The sequence below is a fragment of the Brachyhypopomus gauderio genome, chromosome 5 (genome assembly GCF_052324685.1).
Source record: "Brachyhypopomus gauderio isolate BG-103 chromosome 5, BGAUD_0.2, whole genome shotgun sequence".
NCBI lineage: Eukaryota > Metazoa > Chordata > Actinopteri > Gymnotiformes > Hypopomidae > Brachyhypopomus > Brachyhypopomus gauderio.
The window spans coordinates 6,944,553-6,957,580 of record NC_135215.1 but is presented as its reverse complement, the minus strand read 5'-3'; the positions used below and the strand labels follow the sequence as shown (position 1 = coordinate 6,957,580).

General features: G+C 47.3%; 2 protein-coding genes across 4 annotated transcripts in view; one reads left to right on the top strand and one right to left on the bottom strand.

The window, feature by feature from the left end:
• Positions 1-1,339: 1,339 nt before the first annotated feature.
• Positions 1,340-6,454, bottom strand: kics2 (KICSTOR subunit 2). The gene is made up of 4 exons (XM_077005258.1): positions 6,120-6,454; positions 5,605-5,947; positions 5,119-5,407; positions 1,340-3,196 (listed from the first exon to the last, which is right to left on the bottom strand). Exons 1-4 carry the CDS (start codon positions 6,147-6,149, stop codon positions 2,377-2,379), a joined length of 1,482 nt encoding a protein of 493 aa, XP_076861373.1. The 5' UTR covers positions 6,150-6,454; the 3' UTR covers positions 1,340-2,376.
• Positions 6,455-6,586: 132 nt separating this feature from the next.
• Positions 6,587-13,028, top strand: part of ipo8 (importin 8) — a 12,825-nt gene continuing 6,383 nt past the window's right edge. For all 3 annotated transcript variants that reach the window (XM_077005250.1, XM_077005249.1, XM_077005248.1), the window contains exons 1-14: positions 6,587-6,816; positions 8,353-8,434; positions 8,581-8,737; positions 8,849-9,007; positions 9,213-9,369; positions 9,644-9,733; positions 9,908-10,002; positions 10,098-10,182; positions 10,475-10,609; positions 11,018-11,117; positions 11,635-11,711; positions 11,836-11,952; positions 12,086-12,175; positions 12,347-12,512. In XM_077005250.1, coding sequence (XP_076861365.1) covers positions 6,733-6,816; positions 8,353-8,434; positions 8,581-8,737; positions 8,849-9,007; positions 9,213-9,369; positions 9,644-9,733; positions 9,908-10,002; positions 10,098-10,182; positions 10,475-10,609; positions 11,018-11,117; positions 11,635-11,711; positions 11,836-11,952; positions 12,086-12,175; positions 12,347-12,512 — 1,594 coding nt within the window. In that variant the 5' untranslated portion in view covers positions 6,587-6,732. The remainder of the gene's footprint in view (positions 6,817-8,352; positions 8,435-8,580; positions 8,738-8,848; positions 9,008-9,212; positions 9,370-9,643; positions 9,734-9,907; positions 10,003-10,097; positions 10,183-10,474; positions 10,610-11,017; positions 11,118-11,634; positions 11,712-11,835; positions 11,953-12,085; positions 12,176-12,346; positions 12,513-13,028) is intronic.

Sequence of the window (13,028 nt, the reverse complement as noted above, 5' to 3'; positions counted from 1 at the left end):
CACCTCCCACACACACGCCTGCTGCAGGGTTATAGTGTTTTTCCCTGCTGCAAGACACCTGTTTCAACTCATGCAATTATCAAGCCCTTAAAGAGATGAATGCAGAGTACACGTGAGTAGTTACCATCAGCAGCACCAGAGGTTCCCAACGTGCATCCTTCCTCCACAGCCCCACACCCCACACGTGGGGAACACGACAGAAGAGATGATGTATTTATACCTCATACGTGACTTGCAGCTGGGGTCACGTGCGCTTGCGTAACGTGTGCACACAGCGCTCCGTGTCGAACGTCGACCTCAACATCTTCCAATCTGCAACTCATTACATGGTCCTGGATAAACCCCCTTAACAAAGACTACAGGCATGTGCTCCTTCTTCTAACTGCTCTACTGTCGAACATAACAGCGTGCCTTAATTAACATTTAGAGCAAATGTAATGTGGATTTACAATGCAGTGTGTGATTACATCGTTCCAAACTAGAACCCATTATACCCATTAAAGAACCCTCCTGGTCTATCTAACATGGAGAAATGCATCACGATGATGATGAAAGATGTATTACAGTAATAAACAAGCATTTCTGTAGGTGTATATATATATATATATATATATATATATATATATATATATATATATATATACACATACACACACACACAGACTTTTATTATGATTATCAGTTTTGCTATTCAGATCATAGTGGCAGACAGCTGGAGGATGTGAAATTTGTGAAGCATTTGAACATTTCATACAAGACCAACACAATGTTTAAACCCCATTATGATAAATGCATGTTATGAAAATCCAATTAACAATTTAAATTCTGCCCACAACTTCAAACTAATATAGTGAAAACTCTTTAATGTCTGAGATGTTTGTGCTCCATTATTATTACAAAAACGTGGACAGCAATCTAATCTGCAAATTAATCTGCTAATCTGTAAATTATTTTAACATTTCAATAGAACATATTTAGAAAGCGGTTTCTAAGCTATTACATGATACCCAACATGATCTCATCACTGTTTTTCATGCACTCTGCTCTCTCCGGGTGCTGGAGTATAACTCGGTACTCAAACTCTTTCTAATGTGTGAGTTTCATGCTCCGTGAACCCAGACCGCTGGGCTTTCGTGAACAGCGTAAATAAGTCCGTCAGATGCTAATTAATGCTAATGAGCGCTCGCGAGTTCCAGGCCGCACTCTTATTGGCTGCAAGTGATTTTTGAAATCGCTTCTTTTTGGGCTGACATGGCAGCCATTTTGAATATGGTTTACACACAAATGAAACGGGAGGGAACGTGGCACAAGACCAAGGCCTTGCGTTCTTTCTTTGAACGGTTTATTGGGGTTGTAGGGCACTTATTTAACTCTGTAATAATTAATCATACACAGGACATCGAAAATGCAAATATACTCCATGTATAAATGGAGTGTCAAGCTCTACAGATGGATACATTAATTAGCAACTCAGACTGATTTCAAGTACTTTTATTCACATTTCAGTAAAACGGTTAATACGTTCATCCATAGCACTAACAGTGTCTGCTTGTAGAATATTTGGTTCATTTGTGTTTGTGCAATAACAAATCACAGTAGCCCAGACTACTCCTACACAATCTGGTGCTACATTTATTCCTGACTGCAGCTTTCGATTCTTAGGTGTTAAATTTTACTTTACAATATTCAACTCTGGACCAGTGGAGCTGGTCAGTGTCCGTTCTGTAAACTTGCACGAACCCCAATAAGAGTCGTCATGGTGACCTATATTTGGACAGCCTCGTTTTGACTTCTACACCTCTCTTTAAATGTTAGGCTGTAAAGTATTGAAGGACTTTTACAATCAGAATACATTTGCCCATCATATATATCCATCTCAAGTCTCTAACTCAAGTCAATGCACTTACAATGCGGCATTATATTCAAGGGTTTAAATAATGTCATTTATTTTAGTATATAAGTGCACAAAGTGTAAAATTAAACAGCTGTTAAAATGTTTTGCACATTGTAAATTTAAAAAGAAGGTGAACTGAAATACTAGGACCCCTTGATTAACGGCCCAATCATGTCACACCAACCCTGGAAATGCAGCAATGCAATCTGGTCAAAAAAGGACCAGTTAAAAAAAATCTTAAAACTTTGTAGAGCGACCTTTGGTCAGATGATAATTGGTCACAACAGGTGTTGATAAAGGTATGAAACAAAATTATTAGTACAACTACTGGCCCTATTCTTTGAGATGTGTGTATAAAAAATGTAAATTTAAAAATAATTTCAGCAGCGTAAGGATTCAAAGACTACATGTCAGCTCAAGAAAATCAAGAAAAATCTAGGGAAAATCCAGAAAAGGCTTGGAGCTGAAATGCCTAGTTGAGTTTAGCACTTGGAGCCTGGCTTGAGTGTGCTGAAGGGTTTGGAGTTCCTCAGCGAGGCAGCGACCTCCTGCAGGAACGGCACCACGTTGGAGTCCTTCTCCGACTTCCTGCCGTCGAAGATCACCACCAGCGTGAAGTGGGGTTCGGGCCTCGTCAGGAAGTAGGTGCTCTGGACTTTGTCGTCGTAAAAGTACGTCACCTTGTCGAGCGAGTTGAGCTCGGCGGCGCGGTCGCTCATGATCATGATGACGTTGGGCCAGTGGGTGAGTGGCCTCTCCCCGCCGGGCAGCGACACCACGGCGGGGAACTGGTCCACCCCCTTGGGCGCCTCACGGTACGAGTGCGGGTGATGGTAGCCGTGGCCCTGGAAGCTAGCCATGCCTCGGTTGTCGAAGACCAGCGAGACGCTGGCGGCGTCGTTCTTGCGGATGAAGGCCGAGACCTTGCCGTAGTAGTCGGGCATCGTGCGTGCCGTTAGCGCCTTCATCTCGGACGGCGGCGCCTGTCGACTCAGGGCCTCGTGGAAGTAGAAACTAAACTTGGCCAGCAGTGCCCCCTGCAGGCGCTGTAGCCACAGGTAAAGATGTGGCGGCTGCACTGCCTTCTGGGACTGGCCGCCGAACAGGTGCTTGCGGGTCTCGCGCTGGCGCTCGAACACCTGCGACCAGGCCTGCAGCTTGGTGTGGGCGCCATGCAGGTTGAGCAGCGATGGCAGGAAGTGCCACTCGGAGATCTGGGCCTGGCAGCGCAGCAGCTGCGTCAGAACGTCTACCTCCGCCTGGAAACTGCTCTCCAGTCGGCTCAGGATCGGGTGGTGGAACCTGCAGCATGCCGCCGGCACAGAAACAAAATGGCCGTTTTCAGGGGCGTCACAAGATGGACACTGGAAACCACGTGCAACGAAGACGGCTCGGGGAATCCAGCCCAGGAACCGGGTACAAAGAATAAAAAAAGAAAAGAAAAAAGGAGGCGGCGGAAACGTAGTCAGCCGGTGTGTGATCGCTGAACCACGGGGGGGAGGGGGAGGGGGGGATACGCGTTTCTGGGCTCATTAGTGGTGGAGACTCCAGCCATGAGGGCTGCGCGCTACTGATTCTGGCTCATTACATCACCTCTGCATTCAGCACCAGCGTGTGATTTTTTTCACCCCTGACTGAACATTAATTGCATATCTTGGCAGGCAGAGAGAGAGCAAGAAGGAGAGAATAAGAGAACATGGAACTGGGAAAGGAGGGAATTGGATGATATAATGGAGAAAGGGAGAAGAAAGAGTGTACACACACACACACACACACACACATACATACATACATATATATATATATATATATATATATATATATATATATATATATATATATATGCGCTGTGTGTAGAGAGAGAGAGAGAGTTATTCTCTGGGTCCTTTTCTGCAGGTCAGTAGGGACCTAATCACAAAGTCCACACTCTCCATATATCAGGGTCATGGTTCTCCACTCCACCTTTGATGCCGTTTCAGTGCGCACGGGCGCCGTCACACAGCCAGCGAGCAGGGTACTGTCTCCCAGTGTCTTGATAAATTGATCAGATAAGACTGCAGAGATTTAGTCAGCCGTGCCTCCTTCTCCCCATCCTTAACTCTGATTACTCATGACCTGACATCTTTCCTCTCCATCTCTCTCTATCAGTCTCCCTTCCCCTCCCCCACTCACACCCCCTTCCTCCAGCTGCCTCTTCCTCTTCCTCTGTTCAGCAGTGCCGAGTTCACCTTGACCAGGCAGCAGGAGAGAGCGCGGGTGCACCAGTCATTTGTCAGGCACTGAACTCACACAGCTGCACTGCAATTGTGGCCTTAGCTTCACACACACAGCTCTCTCTCTCTCGCCCAACAGTCCTGCTACACTTACAGCCTTGCACCGGTACCCGTGCAGTTCTACGTTATTTCTCTGTGGCTTAGCGCACGATTTTTATATTCCATTAATGACTTCCAAGAGGTGACAAAAGAGGAGTGAACACAGCTCTCCAATCACACATCAGCTGACTGTGATCGAAACGACGTGTTACGTCCTTTTAATAATCATTTGAAGCTTAAGTGGGGAGAGGGGACACAAAGAGAGAGCCGACTCTGCCAAATCTGAGGCAGGCCCACGCAGTGACCCTGAGTGGGGCAAGAGGCGCAGAAGTGCCCCTTTGGAAGGAAACGAGTGCTGCCAAGGAAAACACTGGCTGCACGCCTGTCTACACCCCCCACTATCCCTGTCACACGGATGTACGCATACGTGTGTATACACAATTGTACGCCTCTAAGGTCACATGACGTCAGCCATTTGAATACGACCAGTGCCAGAACCACACAACCCTGTTCTTCTAGTCCGAGGGTCTGCAGAGGCACTGGTCTTAAGAAGCAAGGCAGAAAATGGAAGATGAGTTAAGAATGTTTTGCTCACCCCAGTCATGAACAGTTTGTACAATATTTACACTGTTTATTGTAACAGTGCATTACTTACTGTTCCACTGTCAGAGCTAATTTGCAAAGTGTTATTACCTCTCAATTAATACAATAGCAATATAAATTTTGATGTCTTGCCCTCTTAAGGGAAATATATCCACTCTTACCATTTCATTCTCTTCAAACAATGCTAGTTCATGATAAGTGTGCATATGTCTGACCCCCCCCCATCCTCTCAGATCATCTACCATGTAGGAGCTACAGTGCAACTTCACACACCCAGCCCTTCCCAACCCCACCCCTCCCTGCACTCACCTGGAACTGTATTTCTGCAGGATGCTCTCCAACGCGCTCACCAGCTCCTCGGAGTTCACGGTTTTCTGGCTGCCGAGGGCGTGCATCTTCTCGTACAGGTCAGCGATCTCCATCCTGGCCTGCGTGAAGTGGCACAGCTGCTCAGACAAATGGCAGAGCAGCTCCTCCAGGTACGGGGTTGAGCCTCCGAGGGGATGGCGGCCCATGGACACCACCTTCTTCAGTTCGTTGTGGAGGGATGTGTAAATGGTCCTGATCGAATCCTTCCTGCTGAAGAACGACTGGCCACCTGCACCCCAAGAGAACGGGCCTTAGGCGCAAATGAATATGTGACAGCACCCCTTGAGGAACGCACTGGTACTACAACGACCCATACACAAGCAGGTTAAGGTTAAGTTTGGGTCTCTGGCGCCATCCACCGTACAAAATAACTACATGGAAGCATTTTATGGCCGTAACCAAATAGTAAAGTGCATTCGGCTTTACCCATTTTCTGTCCTAGGAAGGTCATGTTGTGATAGGCTTTCTCCGCAGCCGCCAGGTGGGCGAGGGCGGCCAGCAGCGCCGCCCAGATGGGCCCGGCACTTCTACTGCCGTCCTTCTCCTTCTCCACGTAGTCCTTCGCCCTGTCGAAGGAGAACATCCCCAGCTGGGTGAAGAAGCTCTCGAGGATGGCCCGCTCTTTGGGTACGGGCCGCAGCTCCTCGTCGCGAAAAGCTTCGGTCATGGCGTCTAAAGGTGTTGCTTCTGCCTGCAAGGCGTAGTCGGGAGAGCCCCGGTAGTCAGGAGAGACCCAGTACTGCCACCATGACACTTCTCGGTCACAACACTACGGCGAGAGACGAGGGAAAAAAACCACACCACATCGGTGTGAACCGATTTACAAACAGAATGATGTCCTCTCGCCTCCGGATAAACCTTTACGTTGCTCTGTCGATTAATTATCAGAATATGATGAGATACATATATTTGTTTATGTTGTGAGAAAGTTAAACTCGTACGTTTATGTAAGACAAGTTGCTGCCAACCATCTTCTCGGTTGTCGACAGCGACCCCTGAACTGCAACTACGCCCACACCTAAATAACCCACCAACTACACCAATAACTGAATTGCCCCACAAACTCTTACCCACTAAGCCTAATAACGGTGCTCAACATTATTTCACAGAATTGTAGGTTTTCGTTTTAAGTTTAATTGGGGTTTAACGTAATTTCACACGTTTCAACAGTTGTCAAATTGTACTTTATACTAATGATATTTTATCTTGTTATCAACGTTAAAACAGCCAAAAATCTCATTTGTGTTCGCCTTAGCCGCTTTGTCAAACCAATATTAAAGTTCGTCCTCGAAATTTGCCTTTTTGCTTTTGAATTTTAATTTCGAATCTGCTGCCGTAAATCGTTCGTGTTTACATGGCTTCGCGACAACGAGCCGCTGCTTGCCGGCAAATGGGGTCGGTCTGTAAAACTATCACGGCGTATGTGTGCGGCTAAGTTAGCTTAGCTAGCTAAGTTGCTTGCCATTTGCCAAAAAACAAAAAAGTTGTGATCACTCTGCATTTTGCTTGCCATTCGTCAAAAAACGTTGCGTTCACTCTACTGTCCCGGGCTCAATGGATCCCAACCGAATTATACAAGCTCTGAAAGGGACCATAGACCCGAACCTTAGGATAGCGGCTGAGAATGAACTCAACCAGGTCGGTCTGCTTTTGGGTCGGTGCTTCACGTCAGCTGAGTTACCTTAGCTCGGCTAGATGTGTCTGTAAATGTGACTAAACTGTTTACTTTCACTCAATAAGCCCGTTCACGGAACAACGAGACGCGATTCAGTGTGAAATCCGTATTTATTGGACTACTGATGCACTCTTTAATGAGATCAGTGCCCATGTAGCTAGCCTAGCACTGGTCTGTACTGTCACTGGACAATGTTGTGAATGATATGAGCATATTTCCATTTAAAGTCGTATAACCCCTGATCTGTCATCAGAACCCAACCACTGGACCCGCTGTCGGTGTCGGTGTGGTGTTCCTGTTGGCAATACGTCTTCCATGCTTGTGTCTATGTACTGCAAATATAAGGTGTCTCAAAATTAAAGAAATGTAAAATGAATATACTTGTGAATATGCAGAATGTTGTTCCTCTTACAGATTTGTGGTTTGTGCTAGCATTCAGCCAGATGCTTTAATGAAGGTTCATCAGTAATGGAACAAAATGGGACAAAATCACACTTTTCACTTGTTTTCTTTTATATGGGTATTTCCTTTTGAGACACCCTATATCGCATGCAACTCTGCACATGTACTGCTTTGTCAAGACTGTGAGCCATTTCCTGATATCAGATTTGTGCAATCTGCTTCATTTATTAATGATATTGTCATAAAGATGTGGTCTTCTGTCAGGGCCCCAAAGGTATGACAGATTATTTGAATCTGTGCTGTAAGACCACTCGAAATTAAAATTTACGTCTCAGGATTCCAGCCATAGGGTAACATTCTGTCTCCCCCCGCTTTGGGTTGCTGTGTTCTTACTGTGGTGTAGTGTGTGCAGAGCTAGTAAAGCAACGGTGGAGAAAACCTATTTAGAAAAAAATTAATATGATTCTGAACACGGCACGACTCTGTGATGTTGCATAGCAGGCTCTGGATCTGTCTGTGCAACAGTTGCTTTAGGAATCTTTAGGACTGTACAGAAAATGCATTCTCTGCTTTTTATTACTGGGTTGAGTGGGTCTTCTTCACTAACTGACAAAGCAACTAACCTTTCATCATGTGGGATGAATAAAATACCCCTTTAGGTAAATATTTCTCTTGCTCGTTAATACAAGAGCAAGTTTCACACAAATTTAAACCAGCAGAGACAGCTGGTGAGTTGCAACAATTGGGTTATATTTAAAAGGATTACATGGGTCTAATGTAAATTGGGTTCAAGTCAGTATGGTACATGAAAATGTTTCTGTACTTGATTTGTTCTGTGTAACGTTTGTCATGAATTTGAATCACATAGAGCTTGATTGTTGTGTATTTGTTAACCTATGGGTCATAGAATTTATGAAAATGGTGACTAAGATGTTATTATATTTTATTAATTGTTTGTGTGTTCTTTTTTTGCAGTCTGTAGTTATGCTCTGAATGTGATAAAACTCCATTAAGCGAAGTCTCAGCAGACTCTAATGTCTAATGTCTTACCTGAAAGATTTTCTTTCTAACATTATGTCCATGTTTTTGTCTCCCAGTCCTACAAGATCATCAACTTTGCACCGACCCTGCTGCAGATCATTGTGTCGGAGCAGGTGGAGTTCCCTGTACGTCAGGCGGGTAAGTGTCCAGCTCGGAGGAGCCTCTTTCAGCCACCGCGCTCCTGTCACTGCTCGCTGTTTGGTACAGAATCGTGCTGGAGCCATGCCATGCGGAGTGATTAGTGCCCGGGGCAGGTGTGAGCATGACTCGTTTGTACACCACAGCTGCCATCTACCTAAAGAACATGGTGGGCCAGTACTGGCAGGACAGGGAGCCCTCACTGGGAGAGGTGGTGTTCCCCTTCAACATCCACGAGAACGACCGTGGCCAGATCCGTGACAACGTGGTGGAGGCCATCATCCAGTGTCCCGAGTCCATACGGTCAGTCCCTCACACACACACACACACACACACTCCAGAGTCCATTTCCAGTGCTGAGCTGTAGGTTTCGTCCTCCACCAAAGCTGACACGGCATGTCTTTTCCCGATCAGGGCCCAGCTGACGGTCTGCTTGCGCGCCATCATAAAGCACGATTTCCCCGGCCGCTGGACCGGCATTGTGGACAAGATCAGCTTCTACCTGCAGTCCCAGAACAGCGGGAGCTGGTACGGCAGCCTTCTGGCCCTCTACCAGCTGGTCAAGACCTACGAGTGAGTGCCCCTCATCTGTCATGTCTCTATATGTCCCATCAGTGCCCTGGGAATTGAACAGCTCATCCCATAGTGATCTCAGAAATAATGGTTGTCAGTAATGCTGACCATGTGGACAGTACCCAGGCGGGCTGTGTTGGTAACCGCGGCGTGTAGCGGCTCTCTCAGCGGAGCGGTGGTGTTTGGGTGGTGTTGGTGTGGGCAGGTTTCGGAAGGCGGAGGAGAGGGCGCCCCTGCTGGCCGCCATGCAGCTCTTCCTCCCGCGGCTCCAGCAGCTCCTCGCTCAGCTCCTGCTGGACGCCACCGTCTTCTCCGTACTCATCCAGAAACAGATCCTCAAGATATTCCATGCGCTCGTGCAGGTGTGTGTGTGTGTGTGTGTGTGTGTGTGTGTGTGTGTTTGTGTGTGGACACAGACCTATGTAAAGCTACTGGTTGTTGCATATACATTTCACAACAATAATATTGTTGTTAATGTTACTATTTCTTAAAAGAATACCTCTTAACATAACAGTAAAGTTCCTGCAGGTCATATGGTGTGTGTGTGTGTGTGTGTGTGTGTGTGTGTGTGTGTGTGTGTGTGTGTGTGTGTGTGTGTGTGTGTGTGTGTGTGTGTGTGTGTGTGTGCTGGTGTAGTATTCCCTGCCTCTTCAGCTCCTTAATAACACAGTAATGACCCAGTGGATGGAGATCCTGAGGGCCGTCGTAGATCGCGACGTCCCCGCAGTGAGTCCCATAAAAACACACCTATTGTTACACACACACACACACACACACACACACACACACTCACTGCCATCAACATCAGAGGAGCTGAGGATCACGTTGACACCTTGCTCCTCTGACACCGGGTTAAAGACGTGCTCCAGAAACATTACCACGTGCCTCCTCGGCTCCTAGGAGACCCTGGAGATGGACGAGGATGATCGGCCGGAGTTGGTGTGGTGGAAGTGCAAGAAGTGGGCTATGCACATCATCACCAGGCTGTTTGAGAGGTGACCTCACACCCCAGCGCTGAGCATCACGGCCGGGCCGCCCGCGTACCGACGCAGCCCTAAGTCACTCTAAGTCACGTGCGCTTTGATTCCAGGTATGGAAGGCCGGGCAACGTGACGAAGGAATACTCTGAGTTTGCAGATTTTTTCTTGAAGACATACGCTGTTGGAATACAACAGGTATGCAGATTCACTCTGATTAAAAAAGAATCCTAAATGCATTACATGAAAAGAAATGCATGTGAAAGCGTATAGATAGATAGATCACTTTATTAATCCCAGAGGGAAATTGACAAGTGTGTGTGTGTGTGTGTGTGTGTGTGTGTGTGTGTGTGTGTGTGTGTGTGTGTGTGTGTGTGTGTGTGTGTGTGTGTGTGTGTGTGTGTGTGTGTGTGTGTGTGTGTGTGTGTGTGTGTGCGTGCGTGCGTGCGTGTGTGCCCGTGTGTGCCCGTGTGGCCCTGTCTTACCCCAGGTCCTGCTGAAGGTGGTTGAGCAGCACAGACTGAAGCAGTATGTGAGTGCGCGGGTGCTACAGCTCGCTCTCAGCTACCTGACCCAGTGCATCTATCACTCACTCACCTGGAAGACCATGAAGCCCCACATGCAGGTGCGAGGTGCTGGGGGGGGCGGGGCAATGGTGCCTGGGAATGTCTGTACACTGTGTACACATACAGCTCAGGACGTGGTGTTCCCCCTCTCATGTGTGTCCTCCCTGTCTCTCTCAGACTATATCTCAGGACGTGGTGTCCCCCCTCTCATGTGTGTCCTCCCTGTCTCTCCCAGACTATATCTCAGGACGTGGTGTCCCCCCTCTCATGTGTGTCCTCCCTGTCTCTCTCAGACTATATCTCAGGATGTGGTGTCCTCCCTGTCTCTCTCAGACTATATCTCAGGACGTGGTGTCCTCCCTGTCTCTCTCAGACTATATCTCAGGACGTGGTGTCCTCCCTGTCTCTCTCAGACTATATCTCAGGACGTGGTGTCCCCCCTCTCATGTGTGTCCTCCCTGTCTCAGACTATATCTCAGGACGTGGTGTTCCCCCTCATGTGCTACAAGGACGAGGATGAGAAGCTGTGGCAGGAGGACCCATACGAGTACATCCGCATGAAATTCAGTGAGTGCCTGAACTCTCCCCCTCTCCTCCACCTGTTCTCTCTCTCCTCCTCTCCTCTACCTGTTCACTCTCTCCTCCTCTCCTCCACCTGTTCTCTCTCTCCTCCAGCTGTTCTCTCTCTCCTCCTCTCCTCTACCTGTTCACTCTCTCCTCCTCTCCTCCACCTCTTCTCTCTCTCCTCTACCTCTTCTATCCTCCACCTCTTCTTTCTCACCTCCTCTCCTCTACCCTCCTGTGCTCTCTCTTTCTCTCCTCCATTTCTCTCCTCCACCCTCATGTTCCCTCTCTCCTTCTCTCCCTTGCCCTCCTGTTCCTTTTCTCATTTGTATCATCCTCAATCTGTCCATCTGTCCTCTCTTTTTATCTGTGTCTCGTCTTTTGTCCCTCTACAAAGCTCTGTCCCTTATTCTCATTTCCTCTGAGTGTCAGTGCTTGTGTGTTATAAATGCCTCTGTATGTGGACGTGATGAGTCCACTGTGTCCTGTACCTGAGAGTGTTGTTGCATCACTGCTGTAGATATGTACGATGACCATGTGTTTCCTGCTACGGCGGCTCAGACTTTGCTGTGTAAGGCGTCCAGGATGAGGAGAGAGGTGAGTTCCCCGCGGGCTCCTTCGCTCTTCAAGATGTGTTTGTGTTCATTCTGTATGATGACTCTGTGCACAAGAACACGATTTGTGAGAAACAGAATTTTCTTCGCTCTTGTTCTTGGATCAGGTTCTTCCTCAAATGATGGAGTTCTGTCATCAGATTTTGATGGACCCCAACACTGACCCCCGCAGGAAGGACGGGGCACTGCATGTCATTGGTGCTTTAGCTGATCCATTGCTGAAGGTTAGAGTTTGAGCACTGTGTTTGACCAGAAATATGGTCATATGTGGTACTTCAGACATCCAATATCTCCTCTGTCTCTCTCACTATCTCTCTCTCTATATCTCTCTCTCTCTCTCTGTCTCTCTCTGTGTAGAAGCGAATATATAGAGATCAGATGGAGCTTCTCTTACAGAACTATGTGTTTCCTCTGCTCAACTCAGGCCTAGGATACCTGCGGGCCAGGGTAAGTAGGGACACGATGGACTCTGCGTGACACTTATAGCGCGAGACATACAGCGCGAGACATACAGCGTGAGACAGGGCTCGGTTGAGTTTTTGAACAGGTGGTGGTCTGCAGAGCTGTGTTGACTGTGCGTGCTAAAGGCAGCGCTGCTGTGTGTTGGGCTGTGTGCAGTCCTGCTGGGTTCTGCACTGTTTCAGCACTCTGAAGTTCCATAACGAACTGGTGCTGCGGAACGCCGTGGAGCTGGTCAAGCAAGACCTGATCGCCGACCAGGAGATGCCCGTCAAAGTGGAGGCAGCCATTGCCCTGCAGACCCTGGTCAGCCACCAGGAGCAAGGTGAGTCATGCACACACCCGCAGACACACACGCACGCATACGTACGAGTTTTAAAAGGGGCCTCGGCATTGACGTGCAGCCCCCGAACACAAGTGACTCACCACTGGAATGCAGTTTGATTTGTTCATAGGAAGTCATTAGGGGTGTGACAATACACTCAGCTCAGGAGACAAGACGAGACACGATATTGGGTTCACAAGAACGAGACGAGACGAGATTTTAAGAACACTAAAATTATATGACTGGACAACAGACTTTTATTTAACTGAGTTACACATGCATTTTGAAATGTTTTATTATAACTCTTAACATGCATGATGTACACATGAACTTATAATAAACTTCTTCCTCTACAAATTGAATTTAAAATAAAATTTCCTAAAAGTTAAAATAAAATAAATAAAATCAAATATTTATCCTTTTTTAAGCGCAAACAATATTACAGTGAGTCCCCGCTTAACGAGACTGAAAAGTCCGTCGTAAAGGAGTTTTCGTCGTTAAGCGTGACCCATTTAG

Coding starts and splice junctions, on each gene's coding strand:
- kics2 (XM_077005258.1), bottom strand. CDS start 6,149: ATGGTTGGCAGCAACTTGTCTTACATAAAC. Junction 5,948..6,119: donor GCAACTTGTCTTACATAAAC/GTACGAGTTTAA, acceptor CTCTCGCCGTAG/TGTTGTGACCGAGAAGTGTC. Junction 5,408..5,604: donor CTTCCTAGGACAGAAAATGG/GTAAAGCCGAAT, acceptor CTTGGGGTGCAG/GTGGCCAGTCGTTCTTCAGC.